The sequence below is a fragment of the Chenopodium album genome, chromosome 9 (assembly GCF_948465745.1).
Source record: "Chenopodium album chromosome 9, dcCheAlbu1.1, whole genome shotgun sequence".
NCBI classification, from domain to species: Eukaryota; Viridiplantae; Streptophyta; class Magnoliopsida; order Caryophyllales; family Amaranthaceae; genus Chenopodium; species Chenopodium album.
The window spans coordinates 7,963,328-7,982,460 of NC_137842.1; the positions used below are offsets into that span (position 1 = coordinate 7,963,328).

The following is a 19,133-nucleotide window of genomic DNA, read 5'->3' on the forward strand; positions in this document are numbered from 1 at the left end:
CATAATCGAATGAAGTGAAAGTGTGGAAAGTCTAGTGTTGCGGAAAGTTTTAATTTCTTTTCTCTTCTATCTGTTTTTGAAAACTTATTTTAAGAAAACAACCAATCCAGTTTGGTTGGTCCATGATATGGGTCCAATAGTAGTGTAGTTGGATGGGGCTTGACAAGAGCATTCCAACGATATATTATAAGCCCAATTCCGATGAATATTGAGGAAGTTATGGCCAATTTACTAAACTGGGCCCGGTTTGAGCTTTATGTGCGGCCCAATGATCTTGGGGAGGGTCTAATATGATTTATCATTCCTAATGTAATTAGGAATGGTTTTAGTCTTCTAGAATCTTCTAGAAGGTTCTTTTCATTCCTAATTCAATTAGCATTGATAAATTGACTTGTTGACTTTTCAGAATTTTAATTAAAATCAAATAGCATTTTCGAGGAAATTATATGATTTTATCCTCTAGTACGGCAAATTTATCTGATTTTCGAAAACGCGTTAAAACCAGGCTTGGCACCTGACCCTAGGCTTGGCGCCTGGAACCAGGTCTGGCGCCTGGCGCTAGCCATTGGCGCCTGGCGCCAGTGTTGGTGCCTAGCGCCAGTTAGCCAGGGTTTGCGCCAACTCTGTTTTTTGTGCGTCGGACTCTGTTTTGTTTATTTTATCTTTTTGGCTGATTTTCTCTATAAATAACGTATTAAAAAATTCGTTTTCATTCACCAATTCTCCTCATTCACGAGTTCTCATCTACAATCAGTTTTAATTAGCATTCTCTTGAATTCTTTATTTCATCTCTTTCTCTAAACTTTGTTTTCTCATACAAAATTCCGCATTCGCAAGATTTAGAAACACCTAGCCATATTCGAAGTTGCCTTCGCCCTAGACGTGAAAGGTTTAATTTCTGAGGGTTTGGTCCCAAATCTCTATTTCAATTATGTAATTTAATTGTTTGATTATTTATTTTCCTTGAAGTTACGAACGTGTATATTTTGTTATTAGAAAGAGGTACGAGGCATCAAAGTAAGTACTTTATTGGTTTTAATTGTTATTATGATGTAGAAATCATGTTTATATTGTTATTATGATATTCCTAGTATCATGTCTAGGGTAATTTTAATATTAAATATGATTGTTACGATGCTTCCTATGTTCTTCCTAATATTTATGATTGTTAGCATCATGTTAGGGCTAAAGATTTGATTTTTATTGCTTAGTGACATTAGACCTGACAAATGGGTCATTCGGGTTGGGTATGGGTCGGGTCATTTCGGGTCGGGTCATTTCGGGTTTCGAGTTGATTTTCGGGTCAACTTATAATTGGGTCGGGTCGGGTATCGGGTCAACAGTTCGGGTCGAGTCAAGTTTGGGTCAGGTCAGTTTGGGTCGGGTCAATTTTCGGGTCGGGTCAGTTCGGGTCAAGTCAATTTTCCGGTCCAATTTTCGGGTCAAATTCGGGTCGGGTCAACTTCTAGTCGAGTTATATTAGGGTGATTCATTGGGTTAAATTCAACTCTGTATATATATTTATTTATTTTTTGACGAAAAACTCGCTATATTTATTAAGGCTATTTTTTTCATGGATTATAGTAATTGTTTGACTTTTATTAACCTTTTTTTTTTTTTTTTTTTTTTTTTTGTGTTTAGAACTTTAGGCTAAGAATCACTTTCAGGATCTCCTGAAACTAAGAAGGATGTCCTAACTAATTGAGTTATACCTCACTCTCTTATTGATCTTTGTTTTAATACTTACTCTTATTATCATTGTCATTGTTGTAATAATTTCTTTGAATTATTCTTATACTCCCTTCGTCCCAAATTACTCTTAACGATTTGATATTTTGCACTATTCACACATCTCACTTTGACCATCTTTTTTAGCTATTATATGAAAGTCAATGTAGTCATGTAAGATATTGTTGGGTCTATTTTAATGTATAATTTCCTAATATAAACTTTTTATACTACCTTCGTTAACTTTTATTTGTAACTTTGGGGTATTATTGTGAGATATAAAATATTCCAAAATTGCAAATAAAAGTTAACGGAGGTAGTAACTTATATAATTATTTACTAAAAGAAGTTAAAGGTTGGCTCATTTTCAGGTCGGGTCAACTTCGGGTCTCGGGTCAACTTCGGGTCGGGTCGTTTTGGGTCTCGGGTCAACTTTGGGTCGGGTCATCTCGGGTCGGGTCGTTTCGGGTTGGGTCGTTTCGGGTTTAGGGTCAAGGTCGGTTCAGTTCTACTTCGGATCGGGTATGGGTCGGGTCGAGTTAATTCGGGTTTTGGGTCAATTTCGGGTCACTGGTTTCGGGTCGATTTCGGGTCATGGGTCGGGTCATTCGGGTCGGGTCATCGGGTCTGGGTCAGGATTGCCAGGTCTAAGTGACATGCTAGGGTTTGTTATTAATCTTGTTAGTATCATGCCTAGGATCTTGCTATGTTTATTATGCTTTAATATTGACATGAACATGATTATGGTTATAATTGTTATGATTTTATGATGATTATTATGATTATTATTATTTTGATGATGATTATTGTTATTATAATTTTATTGTCATGATATTGATTATTTATTATGTTGCTTGATATTTATTTTTATTGCTTGATCACTTTTTATGCATGTTTAAAGGTAATTTGTACTTGTAATCACGCTTAATAAGATAATTAATAATCTAGTTTAGGGTTAATTGTGATTATAATTTCAAGTGATCGCCAATAATAGATTTGTTTGTGCATTATATTCAACCAACATAGATAAACAGATTTAGGTTAATCCTATTGATTGCATGTTAATTAAAAAGCGCACATGAATACGATCAGAATAAAGTAGAGGCCTATTATTAGGGCAGATTCAATCTCTTTTAGGTTGGATTTGTACCTTCATCCCCGAACCCTTATTTGGTTCTAGACCTTATGGAGTTGACGATCTCTTGGATCGTTAAGGGGTGTAACCTTCATCCTATGAACGGTTTACAAGTTCCTAAAACTTGTTGGCGACTCTTTTGCTCTATCTTCTTTCCTTTTGGACGCCACCGTACTTTAGTGTATGATCACAGTGGGGTTCAAGCTATGGGTTTAATGCTTGAAATATTCCCTACAGTGACTAACGAAGAGGTTTTGAGTTCGGTTTGGTTTTAATAAGGGGCCTACAATGGTTCCAAGTTGTAGGTTGATTTTTATTTTACTTCATTTGACTTTGGTTTGACTTTACTTTCGTTGGTTGACTTTTCAAGTTGACTTGTTTTGAATGGTTTTGAAATCAGTCTTCCGTTGTGTGTTTGATAGTTGCCTTAACTGTGTTTCACGGTGGTGGTAATGTCTTAGATATTCCTATTTAAAGTTTTAAACAGGGCAAAATAGATATTTTAAAAGAAAGGAATTTCTAGGGTGTTACAGTAGGGGCTAGGGGTCGGTTTAGGGTCTCCAGCTATAGGGGATGACTATAGGTCGATTTAGGGTCGCCGGTGATTGGAGGTGGTGGTGTTATTGGTTGGTTAGTGGAATGGTGGTTGTTAATTTTTTAAAATTGTTTTTTCGGTGGGGTTGTTGCCTTGTTGGGTTTCGGTGGCCGGTGGGGATGGGGTGGGTAAGGAAGGAGGGTGGGGCTGGGTTTTCTAAATTATTTTTGTTTTTTAATAATTAAAAAGATAATTGACCTATTAATAGCTGACACGTGGCATATAACTTACAAAAATCGGTCATCAACATGTAATGAATCTCTAGATGAAGGTGGGGTATAAAGGTTGGATTTTTGTGATATTAACCAAAGGTTGGATTTTAAGAGAAGAACGAGCAAAGGTTGGATTTTTAATTTTCATTTTTTCTAAACCGAATATTTTTCGACATGTAAATCGATGAAAATGTTGAATCGAGCTGCAATTTACAATTAATAAGAATTTTTGGGCTATAATTTGCATTTTTTCTTTTTAGTTGACACGTTTCTTTAGTCACGTTTGCAAGTTTCGGAGGTAGTATATATATATAAAACTCTATTGTTTTTTTTTTTTTTTTTTTTTTGTGCAAACCAACTCAATAATCAATTAGTCAATTCCATTGGACAACCTTGTCGAATAATCACCGGTAGACAGTCCGGCGGAGTAGTACTTTTCGGCCGCCAGCCCCCAGGTGAGTTCATCCTCTTTCGGCAACACCCAACTTCTCTATCACTCAATCAATCAATCCAATTCCCCTTTAACTGCAACAAACTTTTTCTCTCCTCTCTAACTTCCAATTTTTATTTCTGGGTATTTCTCTAACTTCATCTTCTATATAATTCAATTTTAATTTTGGCTCTCAAAGTGCATTCAATTGATAAAAAAGTTTACTTTTTATTAAATTTTACTCCTTATTTTGGTATTATCTGATTAATTTGATTGTAGACTGAAATTAATAGCTCCAACGTCATGATTTGTAGTATTTTTGATGGTTACTGTTAAAATCTGGGATTCTTCTTTTTAAGCTTCATATGTGGTAAATAGCAGAACTAGTTGCGTTTAGTTATTGTGGCGGTTGCTGATAAATTTCGGATTATCTTTTAAAGATGTAAATTTTGCAATTCTAGCTTTTATGGGTATGTTTATAAATTACCAAATTTTCCAAACATTTTGGTTACAGCTGAACTTACAGGGTATTGATTGTAGGTTAGAATACAAGTAATTTTTGTGTGAGAGGGTTGTATTACAGTAAGGCAGATAATGTTTATAATATTATTTATTTTAATAATCCTGGCAGAAAAAATGGTAGTTCCAGAATTGTATGACATTGAAATGTGGTTTGAACTTTGCTTGTAGCTCATTAACAAAGAAGTGGCTTTCTAGTTCTCATTTCTATCCAAAAAAGAATTTTGATTTAGACCCCAGTGATTCGTTTGGAAGCTTTTCATAATGTACGTATTTCCGAAGTACTCCAACTCTTTACTGTTTAAGTAGTTCTCATGTAAAGCTTGACCATAAAACGGGGATTAGCAGGATCACAGTATGATGTAAACCCTTCATGTCTCAATCTGCCTTTCGAGTTTTAGGTATTGAGCATCGCTTTATGGTGTAATACTTCCTGTCCTCCACCCTATGCTTGACATGTAGATAGGGTTGTTCTTGCTAGCTCTGTTACTCCAACTCTTCAATTTAAATTTTTGATACATATATCTGACCTTGCAAATGGATTCAGGTATTTGGATAACAAAGAGGACCTGGGTAAATTGGCCATTTTCTGATTTTCAAACAATCTGAATCTCCCCTAGCTCATCTTTGGTAAGGGGGCTTCAACTTTCCAAAATAGACGATAAAAAGAAAGAGATCAGATAAAAGTTATTAAAATATCGTTGCTCAATTTATGTATCCGGCAAATTAGCTAACTTTGGCATATTATTTTATATTTGAGATAAGGGTAATAATAAAAAATAATTTCTGATGAACTATATAGAGTGTAGACGCTTTGCTTGTATAGTCAAATCTCAAATTTATATGTTATGTGGGTACAAATGGCTTTTTGAACCATTTAAGTGCTACTTTATTGGTTATGAAGCATAGCTCATTCCATGAGTGCAAGCAGTCTTCAATCAATCGATCAAAGCCTTAATCCCAAAAGTGCAAGCAGTCTTCATTCTATCAAAATTTAATGGTTCCCTATTTTCTACTTACTTATTATGGTCTATTGTCACAGGCCTCACTGCAAAAAGTTAACTTTAAGCTATTGGATTTTGGAATAGATGCAAGTATGGAGTCTGACAGGTAATTAGGTTATTGTTATGATTAGTTTGTCTGAATTTTATTTGCAGTGACTTCGCTCTTCAGTTTGCATGAAGGAGGTATTTAATTTTAATTAAATGCTAGATATATATGTCATGCTTTTATATATCTATAAAGGTGGTCCATAGCATATTTCAGGAGAAATGCTTGACTATGCCTTCATCCGTGCCATGTTACAAAAATGGATATACTCATATACTATGAATTCTATTGAGCTGTTGTTTGCTCTTCTATGGAGTATTTTGCAAATGTAGGAGTTGTTATCTTGATCCAAAAGAGATTTTCTTGTTTCTTTTTATACTAGAAGTGTTTGGGACTAAGAATTTTGGATAGAAGGCCATGTTCAATCAAGAGGAAAGATGTGGATATGATATATTGATTTTTTGTATTGCATATATGCAATTAGATATAATGCTAAAGTTCTTAGAGTTCACCAACATGAAGCTTCTCCAGACAATCTTTAAGGACCTATGCATTTTCTTCTGGGATTTGATTTTATGTTATTCAGTACCTGAGGAGGTGTCAACTTGAACATGTCAAATGTTTACTCTTTGTTCCTTGCAGCTGCTTCAGAATATTAACTACTACCTACATTTCGTATTAGTTGCAACTTTGGAGAATTATTTGTGAGATATAAAATATTCCAAAGTTGCAACTAATACGAAACGGAGGTAGTATAAATTTACTTGCCATTCCGTATATTTCAGTTTAATCATCTAATGTCATTCACTCTTTTTCCAAAATTTCATTTATGAAACATAGCTTATTAATTGAACTGATTCAAGTGAAAAGTAGTACAACCAAGTGTATTTTAGTGTTGCGCTTGTAATTTTTACCAATCATTATGTAAAGTTTGCTTATGCTTGCAGTAGGGTTGGCAGGCCCACCTGTAGCTGTCCAATTTGTCTCCATGCAAATTAGATATGTTGAAAAAGTAGGAGTCCAATAAATCATATGGATTAAATTAGGATATGGATTTTCAAATTACATACGGGTGACATTGCATCACTTATATTATTAGCCCAAAGGATACGCATATCCAGATAACATATGCTTGTATTACAGAGCTACTGATTTTTTTTACCAACACTATAGGATATCTATGCCAGGGCTTGGAAACAACTGTGTTGTCTTCTGTTATGAAATGCATATATTGTAGTTGATCTGTGTTTCGGCAGAGACCTGATAAATATTTTTTTATGATATATGGAGTACTTTATTTAGCTTTAGGGCTGTATGATCCAATCACGTTGTAAATCATTGCCAAAAGCATTGGAAGAAGTAATAAAGTATCGGAATATCTATTAGATAATCTTTTTACTCAGTTCTATCATTGGCGACATATATGGATGTATTTATTAAAAATTATATGGGAGTGGGTACTGGTGATTTTCAAATAGATGCCTATAGACATGGCTGTACCTGATTCAAATCTGATTTGTTGCCATTCGTACTAGAGCTTGAAATGTCAAAAACTGTAGTTAGCTAATTGAGTAGAGCTACTATGACAGGTTTCTAACTTAGAATAGCTGATTAGCTTCTTACATTTTCTTGATGTGCTATTGCAGGTTGAATCTGCCAGACACATCAGTTGTTACAATAGACTTACTGGGAAATCAATTGCAATTTTCTCAGGTACATTGCCTATTCCTGTCTAGTTTTATAGGCACGCTCCTTCTACCTGCCTAGGAATCTAACTCTCCGAAATTAATTCTTCGTTTTTGGGGCTCTATGGCTTCACTTTTATTGGCTCAACAAAAAAAATATTGTCATTGACATTACTACTTTTGCGGAAAGTGATGGGTTTTATGATGTGGATATCATTCTGCAAAACTTATTTCAGAGTACTTGGTTGTTCCATTTTACTCCACAAATCAAGAAATGTAAATGAATTTAATAGGATTATTTTTCTTGTTGATTAGTGCATTAAATGTGCGGAGATAATAGATATTTAAGAGTATTATGAAACTCAAATCGAAATTTACCAGAACAAAAGTGAGATAATTACTATGAAAAGGAGAAGTGGAGCTGTAGAACACCCTCATGCAGCCTGTGTAGAGCATATGTAGTTGTTGCAGTTGTGGTTCACACTGCAGTTGTTTGACTTGTTTCTAATAAATGCTTTCCTCAAACTCATTTGAATACATGTTTTCGGGTAATGCCTGTAGAAGAATTTGCATTGGTTTGCCGATGAAGCTTTCTTTTTGGGGTTTGAGCTTGAGCTTTGATTAAATACACAGCCATTGGCATTAAGAAATTAACCTATCCATATAACTGTAAATTTCTAACACAGAATTTCCTTAGATTTTTATTGTGAATTTTAGAGAAGTATTTATTGGGAGTTAGCATTACAAATTTCCGCTATGCAGAGCTTAAGGGAGTTTTTTTTTTGGCTGCTTGGATGAGTTGAAATTTATTTTTCGAAAATTTTATTGATTTGGTACTTAAATTTATAAACTTTTACAGATTTTAGCCTTTAATCATTCTGTATAAATTTGTCCACCCTTACCCAAGAAAGTATGCTACGTATATTCACTTTCCTGTTTTCTCCTGTCCTTGATAACTCTTGGTAGAACCTTTTTTTTTCTCCTTTGCTGTGACAGGATCCAAATTCCAAGCATTTGGGAACTACAGTATGGGATGCATCAATGGTATTTGCCAAGTATCTGGTATATTTCTTTTCCTAGGCTTATATATATCTTAAAAGTTTGATGCAATCTCTGGAATTATTGGGTTTGTTGTCATCGTTGTTGAGACATATTATTATCTTGCGTTATAAAGTTAGACTGCATAACATAACCACATAGTAAGTTAGAACATTTTAATATCTTCTTTGTTTGATGGGCTAATATGTAAGGTTAGGTGAGAATGTGAGTTTAGTATGCTGTAAATGCAATTGTTGTATTTTGGTTTCAATTATAACTGTAATATTTTACTTTGAATTTTGCTCCTTTTTTTTTTTTTTTGAGAGAAGGGGGGGGGGGGGGGGGGGGGGGAGGGGGAGGTGATTTGAGTTGACTGTATCTTGCCACGGACCCATGGATGTCGTCAACTGTGCAACAGTTTGCTGATTTGCTGAATTTTGTCCAGTCTTAAATCTGTCTAGAAATTAACATGGTATAGCAACTTATGACTTGTGTTTATGCTAGGCTTTCACATATATTGCCGATTTGTGAGATGCATTCTGTTAGTATCAATTTTTTCAAGGAAAAGAATGGCAGATTAGGATGATAATACTTGGCTTGTCCTTATACATGTTTGACTTTCACACCTAATAAGAACTTGTGAGTATTAGGTATAAACTCTATGCTTTGCCCATGCCATTGGACTATTACAAATTTCTTATATCTTAGGCATCTAGTGGACTAGTAAATTTTTTGAGATGTTTCCTTTTGATGATTCACTCACTTTTTCAGGAAAGGAATAGCAGAAAAGGGAGATTTTGTCCATCTAAACTCAAAGGAAAGCGAGTTATTGAACTTGGAGCAGGTTGTGGAGTAGCTGGCTTTGGTATGTTATACCTGCTCCTTAGATGTCTGTCTTCAGCATAAGTTGGAAACCAATGTATTATAACATTTTCAGAGAATAATGGGTCCATCCCAACTTCTTCATTATCTAGAAATTTGATAATGTATCTACTCTTTTTCATCCCTTTAAATTTCTTTTGGGTAACCAGGGATGGCTATGTTAGGATGTGAAGTGGTCACAACTGATCAGAAAGAAGTTCTGCCTCTGCTACAGCGAAATGTTGAACGTAATACTTCATGGATCATGCAGGCAAATGCCAATGCAGGTAGTAAAGAGCAATATGATATATGCTCTAAATTTTCACTTCTGCTGTGATATAATTTTGGATTTTTTTATAAACCTATTTCTTCTTTATATTTCCTCTACCCTTCACTTTTTGTTGGCATCAATGTTCTGTATTATTTTGTATCTAACTTGTGCAAGAGTTGCACTGCAGATTCATTCGGCTCTATCAAGGTTGCGGAATTGGATTGGGGTAATACGGATCATATACAAGCTGTGGATCCTCCATATGATTTTGTGGTCGGCACTGATGTGGTATGTATCTTTTCATATATATTATCCCTTTCGAGGCATCAAGGTATATAAGCTTATGACCAAAAGTAACTGCGGTGGGACATGGTAAAATTAAAACTTGTTGGAGTGCAAAAGTCAAAAAAAAAAAGAAAGGTTTTTAGGAGTGTTAATCCAAACTTTCTGTCAGTTTTGGAAGACTTATGTGAACTGATAATACAGTCTATACAGATTACCCAGCCACTCTACGTTGTTCATGAAACAAGGCATGTGCATGGTAATTACGTTCTTCTTTACATGGTATATCTAGTTGGCCTTTTGTTCTCCTATTTTGATAAATATAAGGTGACTGTTGGGCAGATTAGGGCCTTCTTTTTTATTTTTATTTCTATAGCTTGTCTGTTTGCATATCTGCAAAATATTCTGGAGGACTATGGTATAGGACTAGCAACAAATAACAATGTGGTATAGATAAATTTTTGTAAGCAATGGTTCTGATGTGTGTGGATATCAGGTTTATGCTGAACATCTCCTTGATCCACTGCTGCAAACGATACATGCTTTGTCAGGACCACGCACGACCATTGTGGTAAAGATGTTATAAAAAAAACTATATTTAGTATACTGTAGCAATTGTTTCAGTTCAAGTATCAGTTAGCAGTTTAAATTTTTACTGGACAGTTGGGTTATGAGATACGTTCTACAAGCGTCCACGAACAAATGCTTCAATTGTGGAAGAGCAACTTTGATGTCAAAACTGTTCCAAGAACCAAGGTACATCACTTTATTTATCCAAAACCAATCACTGTTGACCTAATATCTTGCTTCATGAGGCCCTTTCCTGCATGGCAAGGACTAAGGATGGGTTTAATGTACATAGATAACGTTACCCTCACATTTTAACATAGGTTTTTGTTACCTTGTCCTTGCAAGTTGCAGTTGTCGAACAAATTGTTATCGTTACTCCCTTGATTGGGAAGGCTAGCAAGAAGCCTACTACCTCACTACATTTAGGAAGGATCATTAAAACATTTGATTTTATCCCATCTAATAAATTGTTTGAGAATTTGGCTTTCAGTAAACATATTTGAACTTTTAAACGAAATGATATTTACTACCTTCGAAGGTGTACATATGCTCCGTATTAAATTTCAAGATCATCAAGTTAAGCACAAGATTAATAAAACTGTAATTGTTTTTTTTAACAGCCTTTTCTTCAAAGTATGCTTTCGTTGAATAGTCTTTACATAGATGCCCAACTCTGAAACTCTTTTGTGGTTGCAGATGGACAGAAAGTATCAGCATCCGAGTATTCAGCTTTATTTAATGGAACCAAAAAATTCTGCTGGAATTACGTTGGCAGTAGATCAAGAGAAAAATCAAGCATCCGAATCTGTAGAGAGAGAAAGTAACCAGAGTGAAGGAAAGACTAACGGGGTGGATGAAGTTGAGGGTGAGAAAAACGATAGAGGTTGCTCGGATTCTACAGGAGAGTCAAGCCGAGATCTTACTGACTGGGAAGTGCGAAGATGTGGTGCCATGGCTGCCCGGCTTCTTCGTGATGTTAAAATCAACTAAAAAGTTACCATGACTTGCTGTCTTTTACTGTTGGTATGTGCTTCCATCATTACATCATCACAGAATTAAGATATTGCTGTGGTATTCCTCTCTCTTTGATATCCACAACCCCAACATTGGAACATAATGCAGTTACTTATTGCTGTCTGTCTGTTAAGCAAAGTACTGGAAATATATGTCATTCAGAAAATTTAGTACTTTAGTTATCAGCAATAGAGGAATAGAGGTCACCTTTTTTTTTTTTTTTTTCTTCTTTTTCAAGGTTAGAGATTATTTATGTAAGACCCTTGATCTATGATATAACCAATTTAAATCGAGCAACGAATAAAAAGTCTCTTATTGCTTAATTAAATATCATGATGTTTTATTTCTTTGCTTCAACTAGACCTTTACCAAACTCATTTTGGATAATTAAAAGTTTCGTACACTCCATATCATACAATTTCCAACTTCGATTATAGTACTGCAGGCGACACCCTATATATGTTGTAAGAGTTGAATGTTAAATGTATTCACTTATCGTAATTTCGTTGATCACAAGTGATGATAGTAAACACCTGTCGCCCTAAATATGTTGTAAGAGTTGAATGTTAATGTATTTAATTATTGTAATTTCGTTGATCACAAGTTATGATAGTAAACACCATTTATATATTGTCATAGCAGCATTAACATTGCATAAAGCATCATAAATACACCAGGTCAGGAAGAAGCAAAGCGTGTGCCCAGAAGCTTGCTTGTAGACCTCAAAAACTCAAACCAATTCACTCTCTTGTCCTTTGTCTAAGCATCCACAGCGCCATCTGGGAAGTAATGGAATTTCAGAGGGTGAGTCATGTGAGAACCGTACTTCACAAGGCTGTGGGCCATCTCATGAACATCATTCTTAAAGGATTCCCTTGACGACAAATTTATGTATCATGCCGCGCAATATGAGTATTCTCAACCTTAACTGATGAAATGGAATTGCAGAAAAACAGCAGAACATGGCAATTGTAATAGTAAGAGTTTCAGAACTAGTTACATAATGTAGTAAAAACACAGCATTTGCATTAATAATAAAATCTCTGAATCACAAATTCCAACAGTGTACATCGAGCAAACTGTTCATCTCTGTAATCATTTCAAACATACAACAATACTCGCTTGAGTGAGAGTATTCCACTTTCCACAGGTGATACAGAGTATTGAATCATTGATATACAAATGGTACAAACATATGCACTATGGATGTTTAGGATAAACACATTGAGATTAATACACTTTCTTTTGCCACTCAGAAGAATAAATGAGGCAAAGCCTGATTTGAACTTTCGATCTTGTATCATTGAACTTTATACTCCGAGATTGATGGTAACATACATTCAAGGACCGTAATAAAGCAGAGGGAAAAAAAGGTGGAATGCATCCCACCAGAACTTTCGATCTTGTATCATTGAACTTTATACTCCGAGATTGATGGTAACATACATTCAAGGACCGTAATAAAGCAGAGGGAAAAAAAGGTGGAATGCATCCCACCAGATTCCCACAGTATGATATGCTCCCATAGTGAGGCTTACCTAAATTTGAGATCTGAGAGACATCTTTATGTATGGTATAGAATAGAGAGTATCTTTAAACTTGCTCAATAAATCGTTTCCATTTGATGGCAGCCTTTTGGTTGTATGACTTCTATCAGATACGCTTGTTAGGGTTAAATAAGGATCCATATGAACCCCAACAAAGGAAATAAGAGGGTCTCCACGAGCTTTCTCAATCACCAACCTCAAGTACTGAGATTCCACTCTCGGAAATTGTAAAAGTCTTTTGTATCCAATGGTAGTCCCATCCAAAATTCTCTTCCATTGCCCCTTGTCTTTCATAATATCAACGTGAAAATATGTGATCCTTTGCCCTAGTTGAATTGGTTCTTGAAGTTGCAAGACATTGAAAGCGACTATATCCTTCAAGTCTAAATACAATATCCAATGAGCTTGGTTCTTTTCTGGAGACCAATATGTATAAATATTCTCTTCAAGAACATGGGAGGCACCAAAGCGAGAATCACTATCTCCTCGTGTACTACTGGCAAACACAATGGCATGCCTAGCCAGGTTATTGGAAAAAATAGAGCTCCGAAGCTCAGCGAATTCTTGAAGTACTTGTATATCTTCATCAGATATAAGACCCGAGGAGTTTGGGGGAACATTTAGCAGTAAAAGACAATTTCTGCCTACTGATTTGTAGTAGATGTCAAGTAGAGACAGTGCAGATTTTGGTGATTCAGATGCATGCCAAAACCAACCAGGTCTGATGGAGACATCACATTCAGCAGGTACCCAATCATGCCCCCGTGGGTCTCCTTCCTGTGAATACCTTTTAGGTTCAATAAGTATAATGGGTAGGTTAGCTTGAGCTGCAATGAATAATGTCAAAAATGCAACGCCTTTCCCACGGAAGAATGCGATTTAGCTTTTAATACTATTGCACTTTAAAATTATATCCTACATAGTCACAAAAGGGTTGCATTTAGTCAATGATTGGTCTCATCTAAGCAACTATTTTTCTGTAGCAAAGAAGCAAAAAAATCAATATAAGATGTAGTTGAAGTTTGAATCTTATATGATATCAATGGATTTCACTCTTCAGAGTTTTTTAGATAACCAATAACCAGGTCAACAGCTGGAATTAACCCCTCCCTCTTCCATAAGACGACACACGGGCGTTTATCAATAGACGCATGTTTATGTATCTCTGTAAATCTGTAATGTATATATGTACATGGTGAATTCTATTGTTGCTTTCTCTAATTTTCAGACAGTGAAATACAAAGTAATTCTCCTAGGAATATGAAAATGTGTGCAGTAGGTGTAGACTGTGTAAACCCTGAATCAAAGTGGTCAGAACTAAATTAAACTTAACTTTACTCATTCTGAGGTAATAAGAACAGGGTCTAAGTTAACTTACTGGGGATCAGTTCCACCAATTTTCGCAGCGCTCCTATTGAAAGAAGACCAGCAAGTTGATCCAGCAACACCAGCTTCATCTCCAACCCACCGAACATCAGGTCCAGCATCAGAAAATATTACGGCTTTAGGTTGCAGTTGATGAATTAGATCAAACCAGATGTCAAAGAAATATTCCATATCCTTCTCCCCCTCTCCCTTGGCACCATCCAACCATACCTCCTTGATCTCCCCATATCTGTTTCATCAAGAAGTTAGCTTTATTTAACAACACTAGGAATTACTTAGGGGTTATGATCGTTAGCTTCATTTAACAACACCAGAAATTACTTAGGAGTTATGATCCAGAAAGGGGTAAAAACATGCTTTTATCTAAAAAGTTTCAGAGTGTTTAGTGCTAGATAATCAGCTGTCACACCAGAGGTTTTAATTTCAAAGGTAGTGTTACATCCTAATTCATGCAGCTGGGCACAATGGGAAAGATATACGAAACAATGTATATTTCCAATAGGAACCAAGGATTAAAAGTCTCAAGCCAATGAACAAATGACTATGAAGTTTCTTTTATGACTTATGAATATGGTGTTGATCGGACAATTCAGCATAATAAAACTTCTAAGCACAATGCAGATTGATAGATGGACAATTGTTCAATCAACACACTAGTAAAGAAAAGGATTAAACTCCAAAGGCAGCATATTACCACAGCAACACAAAAGATTAATATTACCTTACCCATTACACTATATGTTCGTTAGCTTCGATATCAAGGGAGATTGAAAATTCATTACAGATTGCTACAACTCGAAAATTGCATATTCTATTAGATTATCTTTGAAGAGAAGATACTGTTCATTATTTTTGCCAGTTGCAAATATTGCTTTAAGTTTTAACCAAACATGATAAAGCAAGGTGCAGTTTGATTGCACTATTTAAGCCATGACAAAGAAGATACAAAATAAGCCTAGTATATACTTCTGCACCAAGAACAATGGCACCAACACGGCAACACCACCAACACCACCTGGCACCAAGAACAATGGCAAACCACTACCACTTCCACTACCACTACCACCACCAACACCACAACAATAACAACAACAACAATCACAACAACAGCCACAACAACAACAATAGCCACAATAACAACAACAACAACCACCACAACCACAGCGACCACCACAACAACAACCACGACCACGATCACGATCATGACCACGACCATGACCACGATCACGACCACGACCATGACCATGACCACGATCACGACCACGACCACGACCACGACCATGACCATGATCACGACCATGCCCACGACCACAACAACAATAAAACTGAAGAAAGCAACAGCAGCAGCAACAACAACAACAACAAAACTGAAGAAAATAACAACAACAAAACTGAAGAAAACAACAACAACAAAACTGAAGAAAATAACAACAAAACTGAAGAAAACAACGACAGCAGCAGCAGCAGCAGCAGCAACAACAGCAACAAAACTGAAGAAAAAAACAACATGCATCCTCAATAATGTGTTTCTATAATATAGGTTCTGATTAGCTGTATAACTAAGTTAATCATTACTGTAAACTGTAATATATAATTTCAATAAATTGCAAAAACAAGAAATTGTATAGTTAATTACCTAGTTAGCAATTCAGTCATTTGTCCCAAATAAAACTCATTATACTCCAAAGTATTCCCATAACAACTTTCATGGCGATCCCAAGGAGAGAGATACAACCCCAATTGAATCCCACTCTCATTCGCAGCAACAACCAAATCACCCACTACATCGCCATTCCCACCTCGCCAATTACTCGATTTCACAGAATAATCAGTGTAATCAGACGGCCAAAGGCAGAACCCGTCATGGTGTTTCGCCGTCAAAATCACCCTCTTAGACCCGGCAGATTTAGCGACGGAAACCCACTGTTTAGCGTCGAAATTGGAGGGGAAGAAGATAGATGGGTCGGATTTACCGTCGCCCCATTCGGAGTCGGTGAAAGTGTTGGTGCCAAAGTGGAGGAAGATTGCCATTTCTGAGAGCTGCCATGAAAGCTGCTGGGAGGTGGGGATGGGGAGGAGGGGTAATGGTGGAGGAGGAAGGTGGAGGAGAGAGAAAGAAGAAGGGAGAGAGAAAATGAAGAAGAGTGTTAATGGTGAAATGGGTTGGAATTTGAACTGAGTTTTGAGCTTTTTGTTGGGTTTATCCATGGCGGAAACCCAGAATGATGACTGATGAGGGAGAATTGAACCAGTAAATCAACGGAGACTTTGAAGTTTTTGTGTGTTTGACTACTGTGTATTTTTTAAAAAAATTTGTCTTTTTTTTTTTGAGTGGAAAAAAAAAAAAAAAAAAAAAAAAAAAAAAAAAATTTGTCGTTTTAAATTGCTAAGAAAAGTAAAAAGTGTTAAGAGTTAATTAATTTAGTCAAGGTGTGAATGTCCACACTCCAATTTCTTCATTGCATTTAATGTAGTAGCCAACCCTAATTGCCACCCTCTAAGGTTATAGCCCACAATGTAATAGTGGTTCTTACTACTATAAATAGCCATGTAATTTCACTTGTATGATGCACAAAAATATTACCAAGAGTAATACATAAAAGTAGTAATACTTCTCTTATTACCTTCTTCTCTTAATCCTCTAATTTCTATATATTTCATAACACGTTATCAGCACCATCTTCAATCAGGTATACTTATACCGATTATCCAATTTTTACAAAGATTCAATTTCTTTCACAAAATATATTTTGAGGAGTATGCTCTATAGTTGCCCATATGGGATCCTCTATACCAGAAACTCACAATATATTTCTCCACAAAATTACTCTACATAATTAGCCATGTTGATTAAAAATGAGGATATCAATACATACCTTATTTATGATACTTAGTTTGGTAACTCTCATGCATGGTTATAGAAAGTAATATATAATTACTTTTGCATGTGGAAATATTTGTTGTATGCATGTTAATAGAGTAAATTTCATGGTCACACAAATCATGTTTATACTTACTTACTTGTGCATAATTACTAAAATGAAAAAAAAAATGATGCAGCCTTTATATTTATTTAATTTTTAGATTACACACTTTTATGTTTCTTTCAATTTTCGAACCCTTGACCTCATGAATAGATTAGGGTTGTCGGACCACTACGGCTTGCATCCCAATGTGATACTTATTTACGTTTGTAAATATTAATAGTTTGATTACGATTATTTTACCAGTCTACTAGAACATTGTATGATATTTTTATAGTAGTGTAAAGCTGAAACGGATAATTTACCCCCCTATAAAAGGCGGATTACACCCCCTTATTTCACCATACAAACCTTATCCCCTCCTTAAACTTTACCCAAATTATCTCCTGTTCTTCTTCCTCCATTTACACCGGTCACACACATGTTCCCCGTCGACAACCGACAACCACCACACCCCTTTACCTTTGAAGAAGATTTAAGGAAATTAAAACTATATTTAGTTTTAATTATGGCCCTAGTAGTTTTATTAATGGCAATGATGATTTTCATCATTTTACATAAGTAACGCTCGGTTTTTCGACAAAGGGAATTCATGCATGTAATCTCCGTAGTACTTCAAGTTTTTTTTTGTCTTCTAGGTAGATTATAAGTGCATTTTGTTATAATAAATGTTCCTTTTGTTTTATCATTAATGTATGTCATTAATATTATTATTATTATTATTATTATTATTATTATTATTATTGTTGTTGTTGTTGTCGGTGATGTAGTGATAGTAGTAGTATTTATTGTTATTGTTATTATTATCATTGTTATTGTTATTATTGTTGTTGTCGTTGTTTAATTAACGTAATTATCATGTTTAATTTTAGCTTAACTTTATGTAAATCATAATAATAACCCAAGGGGGAGAAGCAAATATGTTTTAAATGGATTATTATTATGATTACAATTTGATTACTTTAATTATCACTTGCTTAATTGGCTTAATAATAATTACCTATTTGATTGTAGTTAAACTGGGAGACTTGATGAAAAGACAATTTGACGTATTAGACTTGTCCGGACATAATTATCTTGAATGGACAGTTGATGCCCAAATGAATTTGAAGGCTCAGGGATTGGAACATACAATCAAAGAAATTACCATCCCAGGAAACGAAAAAGATGCCCCTGCTCAAGTTAAAGTTCCAATTGATCAAGAGAAAGCAAAAGTTATAGTTCTCTTAAGGCATCATTTACATAACAGTTTGAAAACTGAGTATTTAATGGTGGAAAATCCCAGAGAACTATGGGATAGCCTGAAAGGAATATATGACCACCATAAAAGGGTACTCCTTCCTTCAGCACAATTTGAGTGGACAAACCTGAGATTTCAGGACTTTAAATCTGTCAGTGATTATAATTCATCACTATATAAAATCGTATCAATATTGAGATATTGTGATCAACCAGTCACTGACGTGCAAATGATAAAGAAAACACTCTCTACATTCCATGCTAACAACATTGTATTGCAACAGCAATACCGTGAAAGAGGCTTTGCAAAATATTCTGAGCTTATTTCTACATTATTGGTTGCTGAAAAGAATAATGATCTTCTGTTGAAGAATCACAACCTAAGACCAACTGGGTCTCAAGCATTCAATGAAACAAATGCTGTAGAAAGCTCAAATCCACCCGAGACAAATGTTGCTCATAGAGGTGGACGTGGAAAATATAATAACCGTGGCAGAGGTCGTGGAAATTTCCGCGGACGTGGCCGTGGACGTGGTTATGGCCGTGGTAGAGGCCAATTTCCCCCTAGAAACAACACTCAAAGGGGG

At 35.5% G+C, this 19,133-nt stretch overlaps 2 protein-coding genes across 4 annotated transcripts; one reads left to right on the forward strand and one right to left on the reverse strand.

Annotated features, from left to right (window-relative positions):
• Nucleotides 1-4,002: 4,002 nt before the first annotated feature.
• On the forward strand, nt 4,003-11,733 carry LOC145558352 (uncharacterized). 3 transcript variants are annotated; one of them, XM_081619573.1, is made up of 11 exons: nt 4,038-4,125; nt 5,167-5,249; nt 5,662-5,729; nt 7,316-7,382; nt 8,351-8,416; nt 9,164-9,257; nt 9,424-9,540; nt 9,712-9,812; nt 10,303-10,377; nt 10,470-10,562; nt 11,073-11,733. In XM_081619573.1, the coding sequence occupies exons 3-11, from the start codon at nt 5,716-5,718 to the stop codon at nt 11,364-11,366; spliced, it is 921 nt and encodes a 306-aa protein (XP_081475699.1). In that variant the 5' UTR covers nt 4,038-4,125; nt 5,167-5,249; nt 5,662-5,715; the 3' UTR covers nt 11,367-11,733. The 3 variants fall into 3 exon arrangements, with proteins under 3 accessions (XP_081475697.1, XP_081475699.1, XP_081475698.1); XM_081619571.1 differs by lacking the exon at nt 5,167-5,249 and having other exon boundaries at nt 4,003-4,125; XM_081619572.1 differs by lacking the exon at nt 5,167-5,249 and having other exon boundaries at nt 4,062-4,244.
• A 661-nt stretch (nt 11,734-12,394) lies between these two features.
• On the reverse strand, nt 12,395-16,950 carry LOC145558353 (alpha-L-fucosidase 1-like). The gene is made up of 3 exons (XM_081619574.1): nt 15,960-16,950; nt 14,316-14,552; nt 12,395-13,724 (listed from the first exon to the last, which is right to left on the reverse strand). Exons 1-3 carry the CDS (start codon nt 16,529-16,531, stop codon nt 12,929-12,931), a joined length of 1,605 nt encoding a protein of 534 aa, XP_081475700.1. The 5' UTR covers nt 16,532-16,950; the 3' UTR covers nt 12,395-12,928.
• Nucleotides 16,951-19,133: the final 2,183 nt, after the last annotated feature.

Coding starts and splice junctions, on each gene's coding strand:
- LOC145558353 (XM_081619574.1), bottom strand. CDS start 16,531: ATGGATAAACCCAACAAAAAGCTCAAAACTCAGTTCAAATTCCAACCC. Junction 14,553..15,959: donor ATGACTGAATTGCTAACTAG/GTAATTAACTAT, acceptor TTGATGAAACAG/ATATGGGGAGATCAAGGAGG. Junction 13,725..14,315: donor ATTGGTGGAACTGATCCCCA/GTAAGTTAACTT, acceptor TGAACCTAAAAG/GTATTCACAGGAAGGAGACC.
- LOC145558352 (XM_081619571.1), top strand. Junction 8,417..9,163: donor TGGTATTTGCCAAGTATCTG/GTATATTTCTTT, acceptor TCACTTTTTCAG/GAAAGGAATAGCAGAAAAGG. Junction 10,378..10,469: donor GACCACGCACGACCATTGTG/GTAAAGATGTTA, acceptor TTTACTGGACAG/TTGGGTTATGAGATACGTTC.